This window comes from Brachyhypopomus gauderio, chromosome 3 (assembly GCF_052324685.1).
Source record: "Brachyhypopomus gauderio isolate BG-103 chromosome 3, BGAUD_0.2, whole genome shotgun sequence".
Classification (NCBI taxonomy): Eukaryota; Metazoa; Chordata; class Actinopteri; order Gymnotiformes; family Hypopomidae; genus Brachyhypopomus; species Brachyhypopomus gauderio.
This window is the reverse complement of record NC_135213.1, coordinates 23,925,738-23,953,291: the sequence shown is the minus strand read 5'-3', so window position 1 is coordinate 23,953,291 and position 27,554 is coordinate 23,925,738. Positions and strand designations below refer to the sequence as shown.

General features: G+C 45.0%; 3 protein-coding genes across 9 annotated transcripts; all 3 read left to right on the top strand.

The window, feature by feature from the left end:
* Positions 1–248: 248 nt before the first annotated feature.
* selenou1b (selenoprotein U1b) lies at positions 249–5,559 on the top strand. Its single transcript, XM_077000560.1, has 6 exons — positions 249–344; positions 1,154–1,321; positions 1,507–1,598; positions 1,963–2,103; positions 4,325–4,489; positions 4,656–5,559. Coding segments are annotated over exons 1-6 (663 nt in total). The 5' UTR covers positions 249–343; the 3' UTR covers positions 4,752–5,559.
* A 137-nt stretch (positions 5,560–5,696) lies between these two features.
* pdzd7b (PDZ domain containing 7b) lies at positions 5,697–16,781 on the top strand. 7 transcript variants are annotated; one of them, XM_077000557.1, is made up of 15 exons: positions 5,697–5,913; positions 6,676–7,534; positions 7,850–8,024; positions 8,435–8,611; positions 8,882–9,029; positions 9,731–9,791; positions 9,881–10,294; positions 10,612–10,761; positions 11,138–11,241; positions 12,956–13,047; positions 13,204–13,295; positions 13,789–14,376; positions 14,750–14,850; positions 15,356–15,424; positions 16,670–16,781. In XM_077000557.1, exons 2-15 carry the CDS (start codon positions 7,291–7,293, stop codon positions 16,718–16,720), a joined length of 2,466 nt encoding a protein of 821 aa, XP_076856672.1. In that variant the 5' UTR covers positions 5,697–5,913; positions 6,676–7,290; the 3' UTR covers positions 16,721–16,781. The 7 variants fall into 7 exon arrangements, 6 of the variants coding, with proteins under 6 accessions (XP_076856672.1, XP_076856673.1, XP_076856671.1 ...); XM_077000558.1 differs by having other exon boundaries at positions 6,676–6,882; positions 7,400–7,534; positions 15,356–16,758; XR_013130087.1 differs by lacking the exon at positions 16,670–16,781 and having other exon boundaries at positions 13,789–14,384; positions 15,356–15,485.
* A 7,288-nt stretch (positions 16,782–24,069) lies between these two features.
* Positions 24,070–27,080, top strand: LOC143509788 (protein kinase C delta type-like). Its single transcript, XM_076998605.1, has 5 exons — positions 24,070–24,284; positions 24,395–24,479; positions 25,306–25,436; positions 25,692–25,936; positions 26,068–27,080. Exons 1-4 carry the CDS (start codon positions 24,174–24,176, stop codon positions 25,704–25,706), a joined length of 342 nt encoding a protein of 113 aa, XP_076854720.1. The 5' UTR covers positions 24,070–24,173; the 3' UTR covers positions 25,707–25,936; positions 26,068–27,080.
* The last annotated feature ends 474 nt before the right edge of the window (positions 27,081–27,554 follow it).

Below are 27,554 nucleotides of genomic sequence, written 5' to 3'. Positions count from 1 at the left end.
TACGTACACACAGGGATGCATACATGTACATTCTACATGCACACATGTATATTATACACAAAATAAATGAAGTGTGAATCTTTTAAATATCCTACCAATAATACCAATGCAATTGTTAAACCTTTTCATGTATCTGATCCATTTTTTGCATGTTTTAATATGGTTAGAACGTCAGTCAAATAAGGTGACTTCTGATTGGTTAATGCCTTGCAAATGTGCTGGCAACATTTTATGTAAAAACAGAAGAGGGAAGATCAGTGGAGAAACTGCTCACTAGTGTAACCGCGGGAGATGTGATATCACAACAGTACAATACAGAAGAAACATCTGTTCTTCAGCAAAGAGTGAGTGTTCATTCCTCTTCAAACATCAATTCACTAAAATATTTAAATGCTTTGGACAAAATGTACAAATTAAACTGTGGTGTGTGGTGGGTGATACCAATGGATCAGTCATAGAAGGGACTGTAAACACAAAGGGTTTTGATGAATGTGACATCTTACTGTAATTTTATTTCATTGATCTATATGTGCAAAAAATGTGTATTACAGTAATAGCTTTACAGCTGCCTTTGTTTTTGCAGAACTTTGTATTTTATACAATATTTAAGTTTTTGAACCTTAGGTTTTCATTTTTGACATGCTTTGTGCAAGCATTTGTAAATAAGACAAAAATGATCCAGAATTTTGTTATTGGATAACTTTGTGTCTATAGAAAATGTAAGGATTATAGAAACATGAAAAACAACATGACATATACTAATTGTATAGCCCACTGAAGACTGATGTTGTGTTTACTGTGTTTAGAGTTTTGAAAATGTGACTACAGATTGAACAAAAGGATGTTAGCAGTTGTAAAAAACTGTAATGACACAAGTGAAGAACTGACCCTACACAGGCTTGAACTGCAGCAGATGTGCTAATGCTGTTCAGTGATCAGAGAATGGCTGTGCTATCCTTCTAGCCCCGTCCCTTTGTCCCTTTAATGTTTATATATGTTTGGTCTTGTTCTTTACTGCTGTTTGTGTTTTAATGTGTTTTTTTTGTGTGCAAGACTAGTAAAATGTGCCTTCTAAAGAATCCTTGTTTCTCTTTTGTTTTAGAAAAACAGTGTTGCTGGTTTGATGTTTTTTTTTCTCCTTCTTCGTCGGTAGTGTTGTTCCTCGATGCAGGAGGTATGTTTGGGTTGAGTGTGTGGTCTCTGGCTGTGTGTGTGACTATTGTCGGAGCCCTGCTGGTCAACACTGATCTGTTCCTGACTAAAGCTCAGAAGGCATCTGTGGATACACTGGCTAATGCTGATCTTCGACCCACCAGCGGGGGTGAGACTGAAACACACACAAAACCAGTACCAGTGTTGTGGAGGGAAGTGGACTCACACACTGCCTACATCAGCATAAATACACCTGCATTTTATCATGTCTGTCTGTCACATCATTTCATCAACACATAAGCCCTTACTATGGTTAATGCTCATGTGAGATCTGTATGTGTCTTAAATGAGAAGAGGGCGGATGTTTCAAAGGCCGAGCTCTGTGGGAAAAGACTGGAGCTGTGATCCTGGCCGTCAGACGACCAGGATGATCTTTGTGTAGAGAGGTGTGTTAATGTGTGTGTGTGTGTGTGTGTGTGTGTGTGTGTGCGTACTGCTAATTATGTGAGAATAAATACTGTAATAGCAAAACTGTGTGTTCTAAGTCTCAGGAAATATTTGGTTGATGTGTCAGCCTAGTACTGAATCCTGTTTGCAGGATTCTGGTACTGGTACTGAATTCTGCTTTCAGCAAAGCATGTGTGTGTGTGTGTGTGTGTGTGTGTGTGTGTGTGTGTGTGTGTGTGTGTGTGTGTGTGTGGGGGTGTGTGTGTGTGTGTGTGTGTGTGTGTGTGTGTGTGTGTGTGTGTGTGTGTGTGTGTGTGTGTGCGCGCGTGCATGCGTGTATGTATGTGCGCGTGCATGTACCAGGAAGCATCTGAGCTGTCCTCTCTAAAACCCCAGCTGGATGAGCTTGGGGTTCCTTTGTATGCTGTTGTGAAGGAGAACATCGCGATTGAGATAGATGCTTTCAGATCCTACTTCAGTGGCAAAATCTTCCTGGATGAAAAGGTAACTGATTGTAATGATGCTATAGTTTTGTTACAACACTGCATTTCTCCACACTTATTTACGTTTCCTACTGTTTGCGTTTTTTATTTAGCATTTACTCTGTGCAGCACTTTGGGTCATTCTGTAGTGCTATATAAATGAAGTCGAAGCTGAATTTGAATCATGCTTCTGAGAAAATATTGTGAGTTGTGTTAACAGAACACAGAGATTCATTGTAATGGAGGATGAGGAGGAGACAGACACACTTGCGATAGAGAGCTGTGTTTATTCTCAGGAAGTACACAGTCAGGGTGTTCTACAGCTTTTACAAGGCCAGCGGGACATCAGACTGACTCAATCTGTAAAGAACTCAAACATAAAAAGCACAGCTTCACAGATGATAACACACACACACACACACACACACACACACACACACACACACACACACACACACACACACACTCACACACACATAACTTAATAAACAGAAAACAGAGACTCTGCATGGATAGAAATAACCAAAATAAACATACAAACAAAATTAACCTGGATACACGTAACAGGAACATTCACTAAGAGCGCAATATCGTTAAACCCAAAAAACACAAAGAGGGAGTGACTGGACAGAAGCAGATGTAGAAGCAGGAACAGGCACACAGGAACTTGACCCACAAGCACAGAAGAATCAGGAAGAGGGCCAGAAAAAACACTGGAGCACTGGAACCAAAACAGGAAACCAGGGCTGCAGCACCACGCACAGCAGAAGACCACACAAGAGGAGATGCAATAGGACAGGAGACACGCTAGGTAACGGGACAGGAGACGCAAGAACAGGGACAGAGGCCACACGGGCCTGGATAGAGAAACAGAGCCAGGGATGAGAACCGACACGGGAGAAGAATCTGGACCAGGAGCATGATGGGAATCAACAACGAGGTAAGAATCTGAAGAACAACAGACAAAATGGGTTACATACTGAGGAACCAAATCAGTAAGTGGAATAGAGAGACATCACCTGACACGGGAACCGGAACAGTAATGGACCATGGCAAGATCTCTAAGAGAGCCAAGATAGTTTGTAGGCCGTGAAAGTGCACGGATATCACCGTGGGGGGCCGTCGTAGGAGCAGACCGGATAGCTTGCTGAAAGTCTTCTGGAATAGACCGGATGGGCTGCACCATGTCCTTGGGGGCAGGCTGGAACTTCCACCTATGGTGCAAGTCTGCGTGGCCCCTGAAGGTCTCTGGCTGTCCTCTGGAACGGGCCAGGCAGCTTCTGGAATAGTCCTCCAGCCCTTGGAGCCCTCTACCAGGGCTTAAGAGTAGACCTCTGGAACACTAAAAACACTCATCATGGCTGGTGAAATGGCCTCAAGAACACTAGGAAGGGTCCTTGTGATGTCCTCAGGAACAGGCTTCAGGTGGGTCTCAGGAACAGGCCCTCAGGAACAGGAGTAGGCCTCAGGTAGAGCAGGCTGGAACATCTGGACCAGGTGGGGTAGATGTCCTCTAGGGGTGCTGGTTGCATATCTGGAGGTGCTGCAGCCGCTGAAGTGTGATATTCATGATCTTTTGTTCCAGATATGATATTCATGATGTTTTGTTCCAGATATGACATTCATGATGTTTTGCTGTTCTGTACAAAGCTAATTATATTGAAGATTACATTTAAGCTGTTATAGAATTTTCTAATTACTTCATTGTAATATTATTTACTTATAATTTTTGTTTTTAATGAAGTTCAATAGAGATTGTTGTGTGATCCTTGAATAAATAATTATTTTGGTTGCTATAGGAGCAATACCATGCTACCAAGCAGTCATCAGTGAACAGATCATACCAGCAGCCCAGTGAATGAGCAATATAGCGTTTTTTATACACACAGTGTACAACAGATCTGTCTTCATACTGGACAAAGCATACACATAATATAAAATTACAACATTTGCATAAATGCAAATATCTTTTACTAAAGTTTCTTTCTAAGTTCTCCCCTTAGAAAAAAGGAAAGATCAGCATGATAATGTGTAGAGTCACACCCTTAACTCAGTACCTCTCCTCAAGGGGGTGGGTACTTTGTGAGTCACACCCTTAATTAAATCAGTACTTCTCCTCAAGGGGGTGGGCACTTTGTGAGTCACACCCTTAAATCAGTACATCTCCCCAGTGGGGTGAGTACTTTAGGTGTGCATGAAGTGTTCGTATTGTAACAAGGCATGTTAATCCTATTTGGTTGCAGCAATGTTTCTATGGAGCCCAGCAGAGGAAGATGAAGAGTTTGGGCTTCACTCGATTAGGGGTATGGCTGAACATCCTACGAGTGTGGAAGAAAGGTTACCTGGGCAACAACATAGGGGAGGGGTTTATACTTGGAGGCCTTTATGTGATTGGATCAGGAAATCAGGTGGGTTCCACAAGATTTTACATTTTTTTCATACTAAATCAAGCCCATTATAAAATTAAAATATTCCTCCAGAAATAATTAAATGTTCTTCATAATGGCTAATATGATGTGTTGTCTCTTTGCTAATGTATACATTAATCATTGTATATTTCTGTGTATTATGTAGGGTATTCTAATGGAACACCAGGAGAAAGAGTTTGGGGATAAGGCAGATCTTAGATCAGTTCTAGAGGCTGTAAGAAGAGTGCAGAGAGCTGAATAAAGCTGTTAGCACTGACTGCTGATCTCCCCTCCCCTATTATAGATTTTAGTGACATGAATGAAATACAAAGCTAACTTGAACTCTGCAGTCATCTCAGATGTAGGCCTAGCAGACACCAGAGAACATGGATACACACCACCCGTCCTTCCTCGTGGCCAACTTATGTTCCTAGAATGCAGGATGTTGGGTTTATACCAAAAGTACACCTTCATTATTTGCTTGTATTTACAAATCTCAGCTGTCGTTATGGTCTGATTTCCAGCTGTCATCTTCCTTTACATGCTTTCCTGTAATGATGCTTTGTGATTTGACATAGTGTTAATGACAGGCTGACTTTAAACTCTGTGTTAGAGCAGGCAGCCCCGATAACTCACTCTGTCGAAATAACACTGTAGCCTACCAAGCAGCAATACACAAGCACATCACAGGCTGACTCAAAGATAACGCTGATAAAATTGATGCCACTGCTTGCTCAACCGTCAGGAATAGGGAATAAAGTTGATTCCAGAGGGTCTTTTACATCCAAATGCATGTTTTAAAAATATATACAGATTATGAAATATATATGGATTATAAAGGTTTAGTAACCCTGTTAACCACATATGAATGGTATCTCTACTGTAATAAACAGATTTAGTAAGCCTGTTAACCACATCTGAATATTACCTCTGCTGTAATAAACAGATTTAGTAACCCTGTTAACCTCATCTGAATATTACCTCTGCTGTAATAAACAGATTTAGTAACCCTGTTAACCACATCTGAATGTTATCTCTGCTGTAATAAACAGATTTAGTAACATTGTTAACCACATCTGAATGTTATCTCTGCTGTAATAAACCTGTCTGGGCGCATTACGTCAGGTTACAATAAGCATGTCCCAAAGCAAGGATTGTCCAAAACATTAAACAATGACACGATTTTGTTTAGAAAATATATGTACTTTCGATAAAAGTATTATTAAGCACATTTATCGCCTTGATGAGCCTTTTTAGGCTCTTTATGTTCACTTCGATGCTACTTTCATGCAATTTAAAAATAAGTGTAATGTCATCTGACTGACCAAATCCAAAGAAACCGTGTAACACGAGAGTCCATCACGCGGCTGACGTAGAGGGAACGCGGCGTCCGCTCATTCAGCAGCATGAGTTAACCGTGACAGGTAAAAAATATAAAATCATATAAATTATTTATATACATATATTACCTTTCTTCATCGCTAACACTTTCCCTTTCTGTTATCACGTCCATCTTCGTCTGTGTATTTATTCTATTTTAGTGACTTATCGTCGAAGTACAAGGTACTCGTGTTTTCATTTGTTGCGCATCCGGTAATAATCCAAGCTCTAAAAATTTTTATAGAGATCTAAGAGATCTAGAAGATTTAGTACCTCTTCCGAAACACAAAGTTTCTTTGTAAATCTTGTGTACCTTACAACAGTTTTGAATATATTTACTGTACATCTTTTACTACAGTAATCTGCCTACTCACCTGCACAAGCGCGGTCAGACATTCATCTCGCGGGTGTGATGCGCGCGCGAGAGACGTTTCTTAGAAAAAATAAGGAAGGTCACAGTTTAATTTAAATTACTGTTGAATCTGTAGATCAATTATAACCTTACAAACATGCTTACACGGTTAAATGTTCTAACACGGAATGGATACATTCATACATTTTTGTTGGGGTAGGAATCTGTTACAGATGTCTGCAGAAAATAAATAAATAAAAATACATTTATTCGGTTGTACAGTTGTTGTTATTGAGAATCAGTTAAATACCATTAGTGTTTATTGGGTAAATTATGGTTCAGTTGCCTGGAGGTGTTACTTGGCTAAACACACCTGAATATATTTATAATGTATTTTTTTCTTGTGTTTCTTGGGTGAATGCATTGTGTTGTTCTGCATCATTTTGATGGCCAGGTAAACGGCGTATAAGACACACGGACTCTCTAACAGACCCAGAAGACCCTAAAGAACATGTGAAGGCAACATTCCAGAAACCTCCAGAACACTACTGTGACCCTTACACACACACACACACACACACACACACACACACACACACACACACACACACACACACACACACACACACACACACACACCTCATGGAGGCCCCACAACAATGTGAGTCATGGGGTCACCAGGAAGACTAAAGGTGTTGTTGTTAGGTTTGAAATAAGGGGAAATAGTTTACAGAAAGTACTTGGTCCATGAGGAAATCTAGAGGATCACACGATGTAAGTTGACAGACAGGACGTTTGAGGGAGTGTGTGTGTTGCAGAAGATCATTTAGAATCCATTATGTGAGTAATGGAAGTAATAGTTTACAGACATCATTCCCACTGTAAAGATGATGGAATAGTTTACAATGTAATAAGCAGTAAACATTGAAACAATGTAACAATGAAACTGTAATAATTTAACAACGTAATAATGTAACAGTGTAGTGGCATTGGCCATACCAATAACTGACCATTCTGTTGGCTTAATTTTCATTTAGTTTATACTTGTGCCAACTCTAAAATCTTTATTATGGGTAATTGGCTGAGTTGGCGTGTTGAAGGTAATATTGATGAGAAGAGTTATAGAAACAGCAGATCAGGGATGATTGTGTGTGTTTGTGTGTGTGTGTGTACTGCAGGTGATGGAGATAGGGAGAGAGTAACAGTAACAGTAGCTCAGACATACGATGGCCGCTTGGGCTTCAGTGTTCGAGGAGGAGTAGAACATGGTTTGAATATCTTCATCAGCAACGTGGAGCCACACAGTCCCGCAGGTGTGTGTGTACCTGCTAACACTTGATGTCACAGCCTGTTACTGAATCCTGTCTGTACAGGAAAAGCACATATGTGTGTGTGAGTGTGTGTTTTGTGTGTGTATGGAACCACACAGTCCTGCAGGAGTGTGTGTATGTGTGTGCGGAGCCACACAGTCCCGCATATGTGTGTGTCTGCAGTGTGCCAAGGTGTGTTTCTGTTTCACCTCTATGAAAGGGTTTAATATACAGAAACTTCTGTGTGTGTGTGTGTGTGTGTGTGTGTGTGTGTGTGTGTGTGTGTGTGTGTGTGTGTGTGTGTGTGTGTGTGTATAGAGCAGGCCGGTCTGCGCATGGGTGATAAACTGCTGGAGGTCAATGGTGTCAGTCTGGAGAATGTCAGCATAAGCAGTGCTGTGAAAGTACTAACAGGTCACCAGCGGCTCCGATTGGTGCTCCAGAGAGTAGGGTGGGTCCCTGGGATGCAAGTCACTAATGAGAAGACAACTTGGTGAGAAATACGCATTAATTATCATAACTTACTCACAACAGTCAGGATTTAACACGGGAGTAATGATATGAGATGGCTCATTCAGTTATGCACCTACATTTGAGTGTCGTACTTAGTTATTTAGTGTCAAACACACAGAACACATATATCCAGATCTACTGTGCAGTACGTCTACTACCCTAGCCAGTCTCCAGAGACCAACAGGTGGTCCACATTTTCCCCACATCATCTGAATCAAGACATCTGGATATCTGGTACATGAGACAGAGACAATGTGGTCTTGGAGACGTTAGGACTGGGTTGGAAAATACTAGTCAGGAAGGTTTCGGTTTCAAAAGAATCTCAATGCATCATTATCACAGAGATATTTGTGTGTGTGTGTGTGTGTGTGTGTGTGTGTGTGTGTGTAGGGTAGATCTAATCCGCCGGAGGCTGGTGGTGGAAGATGGGGCCGTCTTTCTCTCTCACAACTGCTCAGACTCAGCTGTGTGTCGGACAGTTCGGCTGCAGACGTCCCTGTCTCAGTCCTGCCTGGGGCTCAATATCCGCGGGGGCACAGAGTACGGCCTCGGCATCTACGTCTCCAAGTGGGTGCAGCCATATGCCGACCTTCCACAAGAACACTGCTGTTTTAATTTATAAAGTGGGAGGGATTAGCTTCATCAGGATGCAGTGCTGTTTACAGGCTAAATGTGATTTCACTCTGCAGATACCAACATTTAAAGTGTTTGAGACCAGTGGGCTACAGAAGTGTAACCACAAATGCCTTAGAGTGTTATACAGTTTCTCACTGATCTTTCTTGGACATGTGACTAGCTTTGTGTTGTTTTTTTGTTTGTTTATCTGTCTGCTTGCAGGGTGGATGCAGGAGGGCTGGCAGAACAAGGCGGCATTAAGATGGGCGATCAGATCCTGTCAGCCAATGGGGTGAGCTTTGAGGATGTCACTCACAACAGGGCAGTGGAAGTCCTGAAAAGTCAATCACACGTTACTCTGATTATCAAGGTGAGCACACATGTTCACACACATCCATACACACCCACTCAGACAAACCCACTTCATATACACACGCACACACACACACACACACACACACACACAACACACACACACACACACACACACACACACATGTCTGTGTTACACCAGTGACTGAACAATGACACACAATGAATGTAACGTATGTAGCAGATGGTCTGTGAGTACTGTGTGTGTGTGTGTGTGTGTGTGTGTGTAAGAAGGAGGCAGGCACTATTTGTGCATTATTTACCATGGTGTAGGATCATATGCTGACACTGCAGACTAACTCATGTTTCACTGGATCAGTCTTCTCTACTCTTCTCAGTTTAGCTGTGAGGGTTAAAACTGCATGAGTAGAAGCACTAGTAAAAACCAATTTGTAGCTGTAAGGCATGGGTGTGTATTTACACGTGACCAAATCAAATCAGCAAGAGCAGGTTGGTGATTGGTCCATTCTCAACAAGTTATGGGGGGAGATTCGGATTGGACCAGGGCACTTGAGACATTAACACATTTGTCTGTTTCCCAATGTGAGAACAACAGTGTACAGGGACCCATGGCATGACTGCATGTGAGGTTTTCATTTTACGTTTGAGTGTCTGTAACAAGATCGTCTAATCTTGCTTAAACCCAGTCATGTGACCTGAGATTTCACAGCTGTTGTTTGCATGTTCTGTGACTGACAGGAAACAGGAAGATACCCTGCCTATCAAGAGATTCTGGCCAAGTACAACTGCTTGGACAAACGTAAGGATTTTCACTGCACACACACACACACATACACACATAGTGAAGGATATTCCACATTCAGCTGCTATTGTACTTTTGTCTTTTAGGGAGCAGTGGAACGTACCATTCTTTTTCATGGAGTTCAGACTCCTCCTGTGGTTCCTCTCTGTCATCTGGAACCCCTCTAAGCTCTGTCACTGGTATCTCCCAGGCCACACTGCCCGTCTGCCTACCCTTTGGTGCCCAGAGGACCGGCATCTACAGTTTTGCGGAGGCCCAGCTCACCACAGACCCCCTCGCACGTTCCGACCCCACTGACCAGCAGGACATCAGTATAAGCTGTAGCCCCACTGACCATCAGGACACCACTATAAGCCATGGGCCAACACAGCTCCTGCATGACTCAGCAATCCGTGATGAGGAAGAGGAGGGGAGAGAGAAGAGGAAGACCTTGGTCCTGAGAGCCCTTAGCAGGCCTAGTGCACCCATCTGCAGGAGTCAGAGTCACATGACTGTGTCAGGTCAGGGTCATATGGAGAGCAGTCAGGTCAGGGGTCATAGGGAGAGCACTTTCTGTGCTGTGGAAAGTGTGATTTGGAGAAGGGCGTGTGTGAGGTACAAGCCATCAGCGAACTGGGGCAGAAATACTTTCCTCTGCACACAGTGTGTGAAAACGGCTACTACATAACTTTCCTTATATGCACACTGATGACACTGTATTATGACACTGATGATACCATGACACCAGTCCTGACAGTGGTGAAGCAGTGGTGAAATGAAGTGAAAAGTGTAATGAGTATGTGTGTGTGTATCATGATTTTATCCCTCTGTCCTCCAGAAGAAGAGAGGACATGGAGCAAGAGGCAAGAGGAGAGGAGTGAGGGAGACAGGAACCCACTGCATCGCTCTAAAACTTTCTTTGGCCTGCCCTGGACAAGAGACTCCTCCAGATCCCCAATCAGATCACCAGTCAGAGCCTCTGCCAATGGTAATCCCTTATATTGGAACCTTGTGTTGTATAAACTCTCTCTCCACTGAAATTTTATTTAAAAATGTGAAATGTGCTTTGTAGATACAATACAACTTTTATCCTTAATGTTCTTTTGCTCATCTTTGAAGCGAACGACTTCTAACACGGTTAATATTTGTGTTTTATGTTCTTGATAATGCCGATAATGGTGTCACATGTTCCAAAAAGAGTGCTTTTCCTGTCTGAGCCGAAAATGCTAACAGCACTGCAAAAACACATTGCACATGGCTGGGCTGGTTTGACTGGTCTCCATTCATCCAGGGCTACCCAATATTTATTAACCATAACTGCTGTACTGGTGTGAAGGTTCTTCTCCATCTGCCTGGGTTTCCAGGTGCTGTGACACTGGGTTTGGATGCACTTACCCATGTAGAGCAAATGGCCATGAAACTGCTGGAGGCAGATGAGGTGGCTGTTGTCATGAAGATCTGTAGACAGGTAACAGAAACACTGAAATATAAGAAAGCTAGTGACACACCTAAAGTGGATGTCTGACACCACTCACTGACCAATCAGGCCAGGCGTCTGTGTTCTCGTTGACCAATCAGGCCACGCTCCCATGTTCTCGTATTCACCGAGATGCTGTATGTGTTGGAAAATGCAAATGACATATGTGTATATTACTTTTTTAATTTTAACAGTGCCACATAGAATATCAAAAGAAAAATGGAGAAAATTACATGAAATGAGAAATAAAAAACAATTTGCATTTCATTAAGGGAAATAAGTATTTGATCCCCTAGTAAAACCATAACTAATGTTGGCTCCCACAGACCACTGACACACCGTAATCACAGTGAAGTCGTTACCTGGATGAGAGAACCCTGTCCCAAATTCTCACCTGTATAAAAGGCCACCTGCCAACAGTCTCAGTGACACTCCAACATCTCCACCATGGGCAAGACTAAAGAGCTGTCTAAAGATGTCAGGGACAAAATTGTTGACCTACACAAGGCTGGAATAAGCTACAAAGCCATAAGTAAGAAGCTGGATGAGAAGGTGACAACTGTTGGTGCAATTATAAATAAAGTGGAAGAAGTACAACATTACTTTCAATGGACCCAGGCCTGGAGCTCCATGCAAGATATCGCCAAGGAAACAAAGGAGTGACTCCATAAGAAGCATATCAAGGTCATGGAATGGCCTAGCCAGTCTCCTGGCCTCAATCCCATAGAAAATCTATGGAGAGAGCTGAAGATTTGAGTTTACAAATGCATGCCTAAAAACCTTAAGGATATGGGGATGATTTGCAGAGAGGAGTGGGCCAAAATTACTCATGGAGTGTGTGCAAACCTTATAGGAAACATCTGACTGCTGTGCTTGCCAACAAGGGTTTTGCCACCAAGTATTAAATTATGTTTTACTAGGGGATCAAATGCTTATTTCCCTCAATGAAATGCAAAATATTTTTTATTTCTCATTTCATGTAATTTTCTCAATTTTTTCTTTTGATATTCTATGTGGCACTGTTAAAATAAAGCTGGTGTGACAGGCGGGGGTGAGCAACAAAAAGGAAGCGATCACGCCAAGTCTCAGGGAAAAAGGATGGTTTAATAGAAAGTGTGCAAACCTAAAACCCGTGCAATATCTCCAAATTAAGGATATAATGACCAGCGGTCAACTGGTACAAAGACAAGACATATATAGGCAAACTAACGACCCTCAGGTGAGACGGATCACGGGCTCCGCCCACCTGAAGGATGCACATGACGTCACCAAACAACAACAACAACAACAACAACAGGCCGCTGTGGACGGAGGCGGCCGGTAGGGGGCCGCCTCACCGTGACAGCTGGCATAAAATTGAGACGTTTCATTTATTTTTTGTATTAAAACTTTTAAAGTCAGTGGGGGATCAAATACTTATTTCCTCCACTGTATGTATGTGTGTGTGTGTGTGTGTGTATATAGGAAAAGGAAAAAACTATATATATATATATATATATATATATATATATATAGAATGACTAAGTCTGAATATATGGAATAAAACCTGAGAATATGGAATGAAGTCTATTATAGAATATTAGAATATTATATAATATGTGTGTGTGTATGTATATACTGTTTTCTAATTCTGAAAAAAAATTATTTTTCCCCCGGGACCAATAAAGTATTTCTAATTCTATATATTTACCTGTGTGTTTTGTAGTACACAGTGGAGCAGGAGCTGAAGACTCTAGTGCTCCCCCTGCTGGCTGTCCTAGACAGGCCAGAGAAACTTCTGCTCCTGAGGGAGATCAGGTGCGTAAAACTAGAGGAAGTGAAGAAGCATGCATAAAACATGGATTCCCCTAAACTTGAAAAATACTCTCTCCTAAGGACATATAGTCCAACTCCAAGAAGAGGTCGCTTGATATTTATTGTACAGTAGGACTACAGCTAATTCTTTGTCCCTAGAATGCTCGTCTCTAAGGATGACGTCCAGCACTTTAACAATATGGTGTCGCACTCTGAGGACGAAGCCTATGACTCACTGAAAAGATGTTCTAGTAAGTTCAACTTCCAGGACACCATCACAAGACACTGAAATAGTGCTCTGGAACTCTATCTCTTTCTCTCTCTCTCCCTTTCTCTCTTCTTCTCTCTCTGTCTCTCTCTCTCCATCTGCTACAGGTAGGTATTCTCCTCTTCATTCCCCCAAGCCTCAACAGACCCCCTGGGGACACAACATCAAATCTGTACCTGGTCAGGCCACAGTGTCTAAGGCCCTGTTCACAACTGCTATTAACAGTTAGCTATTAAGAGAGATCTGATGACATGTGGTCATTCCAGACACATTCAGAACAGTAGGTGTGAACGGGTATGTGCTTTGGTTGTCTCTTGTGATCAGATCACCAAAGATTTGTTCATTCCAGGAGTGAACAGGGTATTATATCACACATGGCTTTGGATTGGGTATGGTTAGGATTTTCTTTATTTAGTAAAATATTATTGTGGGTTGACCCTGTGATTGCATCTATGTGTTTGTGTTATTTGTTTTAGAACAGCATCATGACTTTGAGCTCCAGAATACTGATGATGTGCACCAACAGAATCATTTGCTGGGGGACTTAGAGCAACTTTATATGACTCAGCAGCCTGGTGAAGTTCTAGAACCACCCAGAACCTTCTGCCCTCTTCTGGATGTCCCTGTAGTCAACTGTTCTCATACAGACTCCCTCCGACCTCCCAGAGCACCTTCCACTGTTCCCAACTGGCTCCTAACAGAGAAAACACCTTCACAAACTCCCCCTGTCCCAGACAGAGCCATGGCCTGCTCTAATGAGGTCTTCTCACATTTGGAAAAAAATGGATGCCCAGAAAGCAAAGCTAACAGAAAAGATGCTAAAAAAAAGGATGTGTTTTTTACCGTAGTGGGCACTCCTCGCCCAAGGAGACCACCTCTGTCTCAGATCTTTGGTGCACTCAAGAGAACGCAGAGCACCAGAGTGCCCCCTACAGGACCCAGCAGGCAACATCGAGCACAAGAACATGTGTGGTCAGATTCTGTGAGTGGTCACATCAGTGATCTAACTGACCAGGAGTATGAATTCAAAACTATCAACATCAGCAAGGCCGAGCAGTCACTGGGTAAGAAGGTCTGTTTCATTTAGTTTAACATTCCATTGAGTTTTCAAATATTTCCAATTTGAATGCAGAACATTATCAGTTCTCTATGATTTAATATGTAATATTTAATTAAACATGTCCTGTAAGTATTAGAGTATTGTGTACTATGCACCCAATATATATATATATATATATATATATATATATATATATATATATATATATATATATATATATATATATATATATATATATATAATTATTTTAATTTATTTAATCATTTATCTGGGAAGTAAATGTTAATTTGCACATAAACCATAATATAATGCATAGTTAAACACTACTTAGAATAAAGGAACAGTAACAAGAGTTTTGTTGTCTTTAACATGGTCAGGGATCAGTATTTCTGGTGGCCTGGAGTCCAGAGTCCAGCCTGTGGTGAAAATAGAGCAAATCTTTCCAGGAGGAGCAGCTTCTTCTAATGAAACACTGAAGGTAATCACTCGTGCAGCACACTATGACTCTGGGGATAACCAGCTAATTGGTTCATGTTACTTTAATTTATTGATATGTATTAATTGGTGGCAGAAGAAGATGATGAAGGAGTTTCGCTTTGAGAAATTCTGTCATTCGAATCTCCCTCTTCTTCTTGCCTTTGTTTTCTCATCACTGTTTACTAAAGAGCAATGCTGAGTTTAGTGTATTATGTTAAACTATTATGGTCTTTAACAATATTTATGTGTATGGTACAAGCAGGGCCGGAGTGGGCCACTTTTTCAGCCCGGGAGTTTCATGCCCAAATCCGGCCCAAAATAAATTTTCCCTCCCAATCGGCCCAAACTAGAGATTGACATGAGCCGGCCCATCGGGAATCCTCCCGAATCTCCCGATTAGCCACTCCGGCTCTGGGTACAAGACTTCATTGATCTGATCGTTCTATCTCATAGTTTTTGAGGTCCTTCACTCATAAGCTGGGTTTCAGTTGGTTCTTCTCTTATAGGCTGGGTTTGAGCTGGTATCAGTAGATGGGGTTTCCCTGCAACACATCACCCATCAGGATGCTGTGGAGGTAATTCGCCAGGCATTTAACAACAAAAGCACAGACCCCATGGAGCTAGTGGTGAAGGTTCCCATCCACACCTGAGAGGGACAAACCAGAGATTACAACTCAGAGATTTAAATTTTGACCTAAGTAGTTTTACTTCACTACATTTGAACCCCCTCACGTTACTGAGTAAAAAAATATTGATGGTGAAAAATTAAATGCGGGCAGAAATGTAAACTTCTCAATCCCTGAACTGAAAGTCAATTGCGTTGTCAGGGCTGGCTCGGCTGCCGCTCCTCCTAACAACACTAGAGGCACCCGAGTCAGTCCTAGTCTCTCCAGGCGCAATCAGCAGTGATCCGTTTTAGCTGTCTCTATGGCTCCTTAAGGAAGCATAGTGAAACGGATCGCTGCTGAATTGTTTTGGCTCGCCTTCACGTCCTCAGCCCTTTCTCTGTGATCTCTGGTTGCGTTTCTTGTGTTTAGGTGTCTCGCCACCTTATGCGCTCTCTTATCTCTCTTGCTTTTCTACTACTTATTTGAGCAACTATATCCTGCGCTGCTTACTAGCCTACCTCAAGTTTTCCACCTGCTTTATCTCTTCCTATCCATTCTTTGTTTATTTTGGGAAGGGTTTTTGTTTCGCCTGCTGCCAGTTACTTCCCCTGGCGTCCTAAATTTCATTTTCTCGCGTTTTCTCTATGTCTTTTCTGTTGCATTTCTCTCCCGTGTGTTTTGTGTTGAGTTTATTCTGCGTCTTGTGTGATTGGTTTTGCTGTTTGTGTCTGTGTGTGTGGGGAGGTGGACGCACGCACACATTTTGCTCTTTGTGTTTTGTCAGCACTTGGAAATACTACTCTCTTGGTTTTGACGCGGTGTGTACCCGAAGTTACATGCGTGGCCTTGCCTTGCCATTGTCTCATAATCAGGTCGTAATCCGGTGCACTTTTTTCCAAAAGGATGAGATTGTTCTATCTTTAAATCTTCTATCTATCAGGATCTGTGAGATCATGTGGACATTTTATTGTGAAAAGTGGAATCCTGTGGGCACTGTATTTTGAATAGTTGGATCCTGTGAGCGTTTTAAATAGTGGAAGCCTGTTCGCATTTTGTTTTATTTTGAGTTGTGGGATACTGTGGCATTTTATTGTGAGTAGTGAAATCCTGTTGCATTTTAGTTTGATTTGTGGTATCTTGTGGGCATTTAATTTTTTGTGCATTTTGTTTTTTGAATAATTTGTAATTTAAATTTCTTTATTCTTATCATAGTGTTGTGATTGTCCTTGTGCTGTGAGGAAGTATGTTCCTGAGCCCAGCTGATCTTTTGCAAGTGTGGATGTGCACTTAAATATGCTTTGAAATTGATTAAAACAACTTATGCTGAATTTGATTCATGACATCCTTTTTTGCATTAAATAACTGAAAGTAACTAAGTAACTTTTACTCAAATTACATTTAAAATGAAGTAATTTTGTACTTTTACTCGAGTAAATTTTGAAATGGGTAATTTTACTTTTAATCTGAGTAGAATTTAGGCAAAGTAAATATACTTTTACTCAATTACAATTTTTCAGTATTCTTTCCACCTCTGGAAGGCAATACTAAAAAGGTAAGTTTTTAAAAACTTCTTAAAAGTGATTAAGGTGTACATGTGCGGAGGTACAGTGGGATGGAGTTCCATAACTTTGGACCAACAACACTAAATGCTCTTTTACCATACATATGGAGTTTTGCAGAGCGTACAGTTAGGAGGTGAGCATCTGCAGACCGAAGTGAGCGTGATTGTAACGTGGCTTGCGCCACGGAGCGAGGAGACGGACACAATTGCAGAGATGAGCGAGATTTAATACGGGGAATACCAAAAGCAGAGTCGTAATACCGGGCGCAGGTCATATCGGGAAGGCAGTCCATACAAGAAATAACAACAGACATACTCGGACAGATAAACCAAACACGACGGGGAAACACGGAACAGGCAGGAATGCAGGCAGCGGAAACAATACTCACAACGAACAGGTATAACAAAGCACAAGGCACGAAGTAGAAAAAATCACGGATGACACGACTGGGGAATGACGGGACTTTATACATAGAAACTAACTAGGGACAGGTGATGGCACTGACACTGGGCGTGGTAACAAACAAGGAAACACGAAGACAAACGAGCAGGGCGGGACAAACAGGCAGGAAACACGGACATGAGGGAACCCAGAGTGACAGCTACGAGAGGGGGCGTTGCCCTACGTGACAGAACCCCCCCTCAAAGCGTGCCACTCCGGGGCACGCAAGGGCAGACAGGACAGGGACAGCGGACACAGGACAGACCGGAGGGACAGGACCAGACAAAATAGGACGGGGGACCTGGGACACGGCAGGGACCGGAGACAGGGAGACAGGCCAAGAGCTGGGCCGGGACACGGCATGACACGGGACACAGGGGGGCAGGACAGGGCCAGGGCGAGGCACAGGAGCAGGACTGGACCGGACAGGACTGGGGACAGACACTGGAGCGGGGCCAGGGGACAGGGCAGAGGTAAACACTGAGGCAAACACGGCCTGGACGATGGTGACGGGGACAGGAACAAGGTGGGTAACAACTTGGGGAACAGACACGGGGACGGGGACAGAGACGACACCACAGGAAACAGACACAGGAACAGGAACATGGACACGAACAGACACAACCACGGGGACAGGGACCAAAACAAAACCAGGGACGGGACCAGGGAGCAAGGGGAACACGGCCAACGGAACATAGGAGGTACATGGCGGAGCAGGGGGAACACAAAGTCCATGCCCAACAGGGGGCAGCACAGTCTCTTGGGGCACAGGCGCGGCCGGGCGGCGGGCAGCGGGCACAGGCGCGGCCGGGCGGCGGGCAGCGGGCACAGGCGCGGCCGGGCGGCGGGCAGCGGGCACAGGCGCGGCCGGGCGGCGGGCAGCGGGCACAGGCGCAGCCGGGCGGCGGGCAGCGGGCACAGGCGCAGCCGGGCGGCGGGCAGCGGGCACAGGCGGAGCCGGGCGGCGGGCAGCGGGCACAGGCAGGGTCCGCTGGCGGGCAGCGGGAACAGGCAGGGTCCGCTGGCGGGCAGCGGGAACAGGCAGGGTCCGCTGGCGGGCAGCGGGAACAGGCAGGGTCCGCTGGCGGGCAGCGGGAACAGGAACCGGCGTGGACGACCCCTCCTGGGTCGCGGGGACAGGAACCGGCGTGGACGACCCCTCCTGGGTCGCGGGGACAGGAACCGGCGTGGACGACCCCTCCTGGGTCGCGGGGACAGGAACCGGCGTGGACGACCCCTCCTGGGTCGCGGGGACAGGAACCGGCGTGGACGACCCCTCCTGGGTCGCGGGGACAGGAACCGGCGTGAACGACCTCTCCTGGGTCGCGGGGACAGGAACCGGCGTGGACGACCCCTCCTGGGTCGCGGGGACAGGAACCGGCGTGAACGACCTCTCCTGGGTCGCGGGGACAGGAACCGGCGTGGACGACCCCTCCTGGGTCGCGGGGACAGGAACCGGCGTGGACGACCCCTCCTGGGTCGTGGGGACAGGAACCGGCGTGAACGACCTCTCCTGGGTCGCGGGGACAGGAACCGGCACGGACTGCCTACGGGCAGCGGGGACAGGAACAGGCACGAACTGCCTACGGGCAGCGGGGACAGGAATCCGAGGTGAGGAGATGCACTCGGGGGGCGGAGCCACCAAGCCGACGTTCTCGGGGGGCGGAACCGCCATGCTGACGTCCTCGGGGGGCGGAACCGCCAAGCCGACGTCCTCGGGGGGCGGAACCGCCAAGCCGACGTCCTCGGGGGGCGGAACCGCCAAGCCGACGTCCTCGGGGGGCGGAACCGCCAAGCCGACGTCCTCGGGGGGCGGAGCCACTATACTGACGTCATCGGGGGGCGTGTCCGCCAAGCCGACGTCCTCGGGGGGCGGAGCCACCATACTGACGTCATCGGGGGGCGTGTCCGCCAAGCCGACGTCCTCGGGGGGCGGAGCCACCATACTGACGTCATCGGGGGGCGTGTCCGCCAAGCCGACGTGGCTGGTACTCCCCCCCAAAAAATACATGGGGGTGTACTGTGGAGTAGCCGGCGGGATCAGCGATGTTAAGTCCTCCTCCTCAGTGTCCGGGTTGAGCCTGGAAGAACACACAGACACAGAAGCCTCTCGGTTGCTCTCTCTGCGACGGCTCCGCCTCCTCCGAGGCGTCGGGAGCTCGCAGTGGCCACCGAGAGCAAACCGAGGGTTAAGCCAACGCTCGTCTGTGCGCTCATTCCGTCTGCCCGCTGCTTGCACCACAGGTTGCTCATGCCTGTGGTGTTCGCCAAGCCGGGCAGACACGTAGCGCTCAATAGGAGTCTCGACGCGAAAGCCAGTCGAAACCAAAAGTGACTGGGCTTTCGTTGGTGCGCGTCGAGACTTCCGTGTTCCCACAGCGCCAGGGGTATTCCTGTCTCCGGCTCGTTCGCGCTGTAACACTTGAGAGTTAAACTGCACGGAAGCAGCCAACAACTCGTTACAGCGACTAAACTCACCGGAGTCTCGCTCTCTCGCTGTGTCCTGGATAGATCCGTGATTATGTAACGTGGCTTGCGCCACGGAGCGAGGAGACGGACACAATTGCAGAGATGAGCGAGATTTAATACGGGGAATACCAAAAGCAGAGTCGTAATACCGGGCGCAGGTCATATCGGGAAGGCAGTCCATACAAGAAATAACAACAGACATACTCGGACAGATAAACCAAACACGACGGGGAAACACGGAACAGGCAGGAATGCAGGCAGCGGAAACAATACTCACAACGAACAGGTATAACAAAGCACAAGGCACGAAGTAGAAAAAATCACGGATGACACGACTGGGGAATGACGGGACTTTATACATAGAAACTAACTAGGGACAGGTGATGGCACTGACACTGGGCGTGGTAACAAACAAGGAAACACGAAGACAAACGAGCAGGGCGGGACAAACAGGCAGGAAACACGGACATGAGGGAACCCAGAGTGACAGCTACGAGAGGGGGCGTTGCCCTACGTGACAGTGATGGAGTATATGTAGCCAGTAAGCCAGAAAGATAACAAGGAGCCAAACCATGCCGGGATTTAAAAACCAGAAGCAGTATTTTATACTGTATACGGTATTGGACCGGAAGCCAGTGCAGGTCTTTTAATATGGGGGTAATGTGTTCCCATGTCCTGATGCGTGTAAATACTCTAGCTGCTGAATTCTGGACATACTGGAATTTCTTGAGGCTATTAGTAGGGAGCCCAATTAAAACCGAAGTCGAGTCGAGTCTAGAAGTAATAAAAGCATGTATAAGTGTCTCAGCCAGGGCCGGCCCTTCCATTAGGCGATATAGGCAAATGCTAGGGGCGCCGGCTGTCCAGGGGGGCGCTCGCGTGCATGCGTTTTTTTTTTTTTTTAACAAATGAACAATTAATAAATGTGAAAACAAGCAAAGTCCACATAATCATAATTTAATTGTTTAATAATATTAGTCAAATTAATAATTCTTATAATAACAACACACGACACCTATCACCCGCGCGCCAACCCGCCCTCCCCCGCGCGCTCTGCGCACCTCGTTACTGTTTCTCTGTGGGGAAAAAGACACCACAGAGTGAGTGACATCTCCCTGTAAAGACGTCAAAAAGGCAGAAGTCCTCTGGTGTCCAGGGTAGAAAAATGAGAAACGTGGAGGAGGAAAGGTGGCAAAAAACAGGTAATATAATGGTAATATGTGGTGAATTAACACTATACCATTGGCGAAGCGTCAGGGACTTCAACGCCTTCTCTGAAGGTTAATTGATCTTAAAAAGGATGCTTTACCTATTATATGTAATATATGTTAATAACGCTTCACCAATAATTTGTATTTTTCCTATAAATCGGCTTTCAAATCCACTTTTCATACTTGTGCTTGAAAAAACCTCAGCGGTGAAATAAAAAATCAACCAATCAGAATATTTCACACCGTTGTTTCTAGGTAAAAGAGAGAAAGGCCCTTTTACATTGAGAGCTTTTATTATAGATTGGCAGTTTTATCAACCAATCATATTATCGAATTAGAATTGTGGGGGCGTGCTCCAATGGTCTCTCATTTTTATTTGAAACAAATCCAAAATGTTGCCAATCTGTAGCTGTTGTGTTTTTCTTTGAAACCAGCTCGCTTGACTCACAACTAACACTCAATCGTCATTGTGGCTTTTTCCCCTCTGTATGATCTTAGTGAAAAGAGTCATCATACTGCCCAATCCTAGTAGGTGCTATGATTAGCTTAGCTTAAAATAAATATATACTAAAACATTGCGGATGCACTTTTGAAATAATAATGTTGCAGTAGGCAAATTGCCCTGATTTGCACTGGTGGTAGTTGTTGTTTTTAATTAATTAATTAATTAATTAATTATTATTATTTAAAAGTTGTTCTCTGCACTACGTTATGTAAAATAGTTTTAAAATATTTTTTGTGCAACACCTTTATATTTATTGCTTGTTATATGGTAATATTTAAGTCATTTGCTTTTTATTTGTTTCTTTAATAGTGGCACAATCAACCCGATGATTGATGATACAGGGGGCACCAACCAAAATCTCGCCTAGGGCACCACATTGGTCAGGGCCGGCTCTGGTCTCAGCCACTGAGTTAGTACGAGAGTGGCACAGTCTGGCGATGTTTTTAAGGTGGAAAAAGGCTATTGGTGACGTTCTTTATGTGAGCGTCCTGAGAGAGTGTGGAGTCTAAAATAACACCTAAATTGCGAATCTGTGCCAGTGAGGACGTAACGAAACCCGGGAGTGATATTGTTGGTTGGCCAATTTTTTTGAGTGTGGAAGGTGATGCCACAAGAATGGCTTCGGATTTATTATTGTTTAGTTTCAGGAAGTTGTTATTCATCCATCTTTTAATGTCAACTAAACAGCTGACCAACGCATCAGGAGGCAATGGGTCAGAAGGCTTCGTGCTAATGTAAATTTGTGTGTCATCTGCAAAACAATGGAACTGAAGACCATGTTGTCGGATAATATCACCAAGTGGAAGCATGTAGTTGATAAAAAGAAGGGGACCAAGAACTGAACTGTAGGAGTGAGTTAAAGTGTCTGATATAAAACCTTCCAGAGAAACGAACTGCTGCCTGTCCGTGAGATATGACCAAAACCAGGCCATTGCCATGTCGGTGATCGCAGTCCAGGATTCCAGTCTGGGGAGCAATCTGTCATGACAGACAGTATCGAATGCTGCAGTAAGATCAAGGAGGACAAGGATGTTCACTAGTCCAGAATCAGCTGCCAGCAGTAAATCATTCATGACTCTTACCAGGGCCGCTTCAGTACTATGATTCGTTCTAAAACCAGATTGAAATTGTTCAAAGAGGTTGTTAGAAATGAGGTGTTCCTTAAGTTGAACAGAAACTACACGCTCGAGCATACCCTCCCCCCCGGGTAAAGGGGGGGTTCAACGGTCAGGGCAGGTGCGCTTTTTGTGTTTTGTGTTGTATGTGTGCGTGTGTGTGTGTTATGTGTTGCAGGTTGCTCCTGGTGGTGGACTGCGGCACTCCCGGACCTTGTGGGGTCTCCAGAAGGAGACCCTCCCCTTCGAGCTCAGGGTGACCAGCGTATCCCTGTTGCGGATTGCCAGGGCCCTGGTCTCTGGCGCTCCTGGGTTAGGTGGAGGAGTCCATCTTGCGATGAGGGGCCCCGGGAGGGGTTGACTCCCCAGGAGGCTGGGGTGACCCCTAGCGGAAGGCAAGGGTCAGCTCCGAGTGGAGAGGTAGATTCGGGAGGTGGTCGGTGGATGCCGTGGCCGCAACCCAGTGTGGCAGCCTGCACACATCCACACCTGTGACGTGTGGTGAGCTATGTGCTCCCGGTCCGCACACAGTGGTGGGGCTCAAGGGGCCTTAGGCCGGTTAGAGTGTGAGGGCCCTGTGACCGACTGGGGCGTGGTTTCATCTTGTTGACGGCCAAGTCGGTCCAGGGTCCCGCCCAGGGAGGACAGCTAACGTGTCTTTTATGTTACAGCTCCAGGACTGCAGGGAATGGGTCCCTGCCTTGTCTCCATCCAGTGACGGGGAGCTATGTGTGTGTTTTGTGTTCCAGCTCCAGGACGGCAGGGAACGGGTCCTTGTCTTGTCCCCGCCCTCCCTCCTCTTTGCTGTTTTGTGTGTTGCTGCTGTAAGCCGCACATCCGGAAGGGAGTGCGGCTTTGGTGGGGGGGTCTGTCACGTTGTGGGGGGCCCCCTGCCGGTCGCCCCCGTCTACAGCGGCAGCTGTCCTGTTTTGGTCATGTGATGTTCGTCCCTCAGGTGGGCGGGACCCGTGATCCGTCTCACCTGAGGGTCGTTTGTTCATCTATATATCTCTTGTCTTTGTACCAGTTGACTGCTGGTTATTATTTCCTTAATCTGGAACTATGTCACGGGTTTTTGGTTTGCGCACTTTCAATTAAACTATCCTCTTTCCCTGAGACTTGGCGTGATCGCTTCCTTTTTAGTTGCTCACCCTGCCCGTCACACCACAGGGCATATGGTGTCACATGCATCCCTGTAGGGAAGAGCAGGGCTGGCTTTGTAATTCACCAAATTATGGAAAATATTTATAAAAAAAAACTATATGCACTTGAACTTACAACTATTAATATATTTTGATTTAAGCTTCAATTCAAATGTTTCTTCTTGGGGATTGAAGTGTGAGGGTGAGTGAGAGTTTACGTGCATAGGTTGGGTTAGAATATGTGTATGTCTTTCTGTTTCTGATTGTCAAAATGTCCTCAGACTGTGGCACGAATGTTCATCACAAGTGCCAAACTAAAGTGGCTAATCTGTGTGACATCAACCAGAAACTACTGGCTGAGGCATTCACCCAAGTCAGCCAGGTGATTCTGGATGTGTAAAAATGTACTGTTTAAAGAAAAATATAAAATTCAAGCTAATGGTTATTTCATTATTAGAAATATTGTTTAAAAACTTTGTTTTCCATCCACAGAAGTCAACAAAGCGGCCTGATGCAAACACGCAGGAGGTTGGACTTTATCAGGACTACAACAAAAGTCCAGGAACTGACACCACTGGTCAGTGTGTGTGTGTGCATATTATCTTATGCCTTCTGTTTTAATGTGTTTTGTAAAGCGTCTTTGAGCACTGTGGAAAGCGCTATATAAATAAAATGTATTATTATTATTATTATTATTATTATTCATTAATAGTGACTCAGTGGCGGACTTAGCAATTTGGGGGCTCAAGGCGAATTTAGCTAGGGGGCCCATCAACATTAATATGCGACAAATAAGTTCAGGTTCACACTACACGATTTTAGGCTGGTTTTTCAGTCACCGACTGTTTTTGTAGATCGCCGACAGAAACTGTGGTCGGAGGCAAATCGGGGATCACTCGCTCGCTCAGTCGTGTAGTGTGAACTGCTGAAAGACGCTCGCCGAGTGGTCGCCAACTCATCGCAGACGACCGGCAGATATCTAGCATGTTTAATATCTAGCCCAGTCGGTGACTGTGAGTCAACAGCAGCGTCTAGCTTCATACAACTTTACTACAACACTGTGTTTAAGTTATTGTGACAGCACTGGAGAAATAGTGCGATTGACTATATCTATGTTCACTGCAACGGAGAGATGAAATAATTCTGGCAATTTGGGACTATGGAGTGGTTAAGCGGTAAAAAAAATTGTGCGATTACAGCACAACCAGTCGTGTAGTGCGAACGGCACAAAAACCTGACGACTGAAAAGACGTGTAGTGTGAACCTGGCTTTAGCTAGACAAGGGGGCCCTACAGTGGGAGGGGCCCAAGGCAATTGCCTAGCAACGCCTCTATGCAAAGACCGCCTCTGGTGACTGTGATGAATATAGCTGCAACGTTGATGTAAATGACACATCTCTGTAGACGCAACTCCATTCGGTCGTCTGTGGGAGGGTTCGAGTCCTCGCTCCCCGTCCCGGATCAGCCACCAGACACACATCACTGCCGAGCACTTCACCTTCCACAAAGTACTGGGCAAAGGAAGCTTTAGCAAGGTAGAGTCTTCCCCTTCACGTGGCTCCCGTGTCCTCCACACACGCGCTGACTCTGTGTCTCTCTTCACTTCTCCTGACTATTCACTTATCATTTTCACGTCTGTCCTTTTGCACTTCTATTGTTAAATACTATCTGCCCAGGAATTGACCAAACAAGCACTATTTCATCAAATCTTCATATTTAATGGATGTGTGTGTGTGTTTTTCTTTCACTCTGCTCTGTTTGTCTATTTCTCTCCCTTGGTCCCTGCTCAGGTTTTTTCTGGCTGAACTTAAGGGCAGTGAGGATTGGTTTGCCATGAAAGCCTTGAGGAAAGACGTGGTGCTGATGAATGGTGATGTAGAGTCCACCATGGTGGAGAAGCGGGTGCTAGCTCTGGCCTGGCCTCTGGCCTGTCTGCATGTTAGGAGCACTTGTTCTTTGTGATGGAGTATCTGAACGGAGATGACCCGAAGTTCCACATACAGGAGAAAGGACGCTTTGACCTCTACAGAGCCACGTGAGGCAACTCACACACACACACACACACACACACAATGATGTTTTTTTGTATGCCTTCTATAAGTATAAACGTAGGTGTGTGTAATTATAGTCTGGTCTGATGGCTCCTGGTTTGTTACTTCCTTCCAGATTCTATGCAGCCAAAATTGTGTGTGGACTGCAGTTCCTTCATGGAAAAGGCATCATCTACAGGTTACACAAACAAAGCTAAATGGGCATTATGTACTTTCACCTTTACTGTTCTTGTCTACTAAACCACATTTTTGTATTTTTCTCCTGCATTAGGGATCTCAAGTTGGATAATGTGATGCTCAGTGATGTCAGTAACGCGTTACTTAGTAACGCGTTACTCTAATCTTAATCTTAATCTTAATCTTAGTCACCAGACAGGCAGTCATGGCCTGGCGGTTAGGGAACTGGTCTTGTGACCGGCGGGTCGTGGGTTCGATTCCCAGACAGGCCATGACTGAGGTGCCCTTGAGCAAGGCACCTAACCCCAACTGCTCCCCGGGCGCCGGGCTAGGGCTGCCCACCGCTCTGGGCACGTGTGATCCACAGCCCCCTAGTAATCACTAGTGTGTGTGTGTGTGTGTTCTGACTGCACAGATGGGTTAAAAGCGGAGGACAAATTTCGATTGGGGTGTAAAAAATCACAATTGACAAAATATGGCACATTTCACATTTTTTTTCGGTAACGAGTAATATAACGCGCTACTATTTCCAGTCCAGTAATCAGATTAAAGTTACTTATCCAAATAACTGTGCGTTACTATTTATATTTTCCCTAGTAAAATATATATTTTTGCTTTCTTCTTGGCTCAGTTCTACTTTTGCGTCTGACCGTAGCGCTCGACTCCGCACGCTGCGCCCGACCCTGTGAGAGCGCGAGCACGTTTTACAAGTCATTCTGTGCAGTGTCCTCCCGTAACGATATGTGGTAGTGTAAAGAAACACCCCTCAAAAACAGGGGAAGGAACATTTACCTGACCAATTTTAATGTTGCTTTGTGTTCCACGTTTGAAAAGTGCTGGAATTTTGACTAACGTAGCCTACTTTAAATTGCTTGAAATTGTAATGGTATTTCGTTTCACAAGCTGTCTGACTGAACTGGGGTGGGTTTCCCGAAACGTTCGTAGCGCTAAGTACTTCTTAACCTCGTACGTTTCATAAGAGGTTACGAAGTACTTGGCGCTACGAACGTTTCGGGAAACCCACCCCAGTTCGCTTGTATTACGTTTACAAATAAATTTACAAATAATACCGCGCAGCTACACAAACGTAATGTCAGGAGATACTGTAGCGACTCCTACTCCTCACGGCGAGTCTTGCCCTTTAAGTGACACTGGGGGGGCGGAGCCTGCGCGAGCCAGGGTTGCGTTATCAATAAAGTTTCCCTCCTCGGGATTTTTGGATTAAGCAGTTTCTGCCTCGGTTACCGAACCTGCTTCAATACATTGTTACTGTTAAAAATGCACTTCCAATAAAGTGAGTATTGGAAAAATTTATTTTGCTGCTGAATGTAACTATTAAAGTAACTTGTAATCTAACGTAGTTACTTTTAAAATCAAGTAATATGTAACGTAACTAAGTTACTTTTAAAAGGAGTAATCAGTAAT

Coding starts and splice junctions, on each gene's coding strand:
- pdzd7b (XM_077000554.1), top strand. CDS start 7,291: ATGGGTAATTGGCTGAGTTGGCGTGTTGAAGGTAATATTGATGAGAAG. Junction 9,792..9,880: donor GTACAACTGCTTGGACAAAC/GTAAGGATTTTC, acceptor TTTGTCTTTTAG/GGAGCAGTGGAACGTACCAT. Junction 14,377..14,749: donor CAAGGCCGAGCAGTCACTGG/GTAAGAAGGTCT, acceptor TAACATGGTCAG/GGATCAGTATTTCTGGTGGC.
- LOC143509788 (XM_076998605.1), top strand. CDS start 24,174: ATGTCCTCAGACTGTGGCACGAATGTTCATCACAAGTGCCAAACTAAA. Junction 24,285..24,394: donor CATTCACCCAAGTCAGCCAG/GTGATTCTGGAT, acceptor TTCCATCCACAG/AAGTCAACAAAGCGGCCTGA. Junction 24,480..25,305: donor TCCAGGAACTGACACCACTG/GTCAGTGTGTGT, acceptor ACATCTCTGTAG/ACGCAACTCCATTCGGTCGT.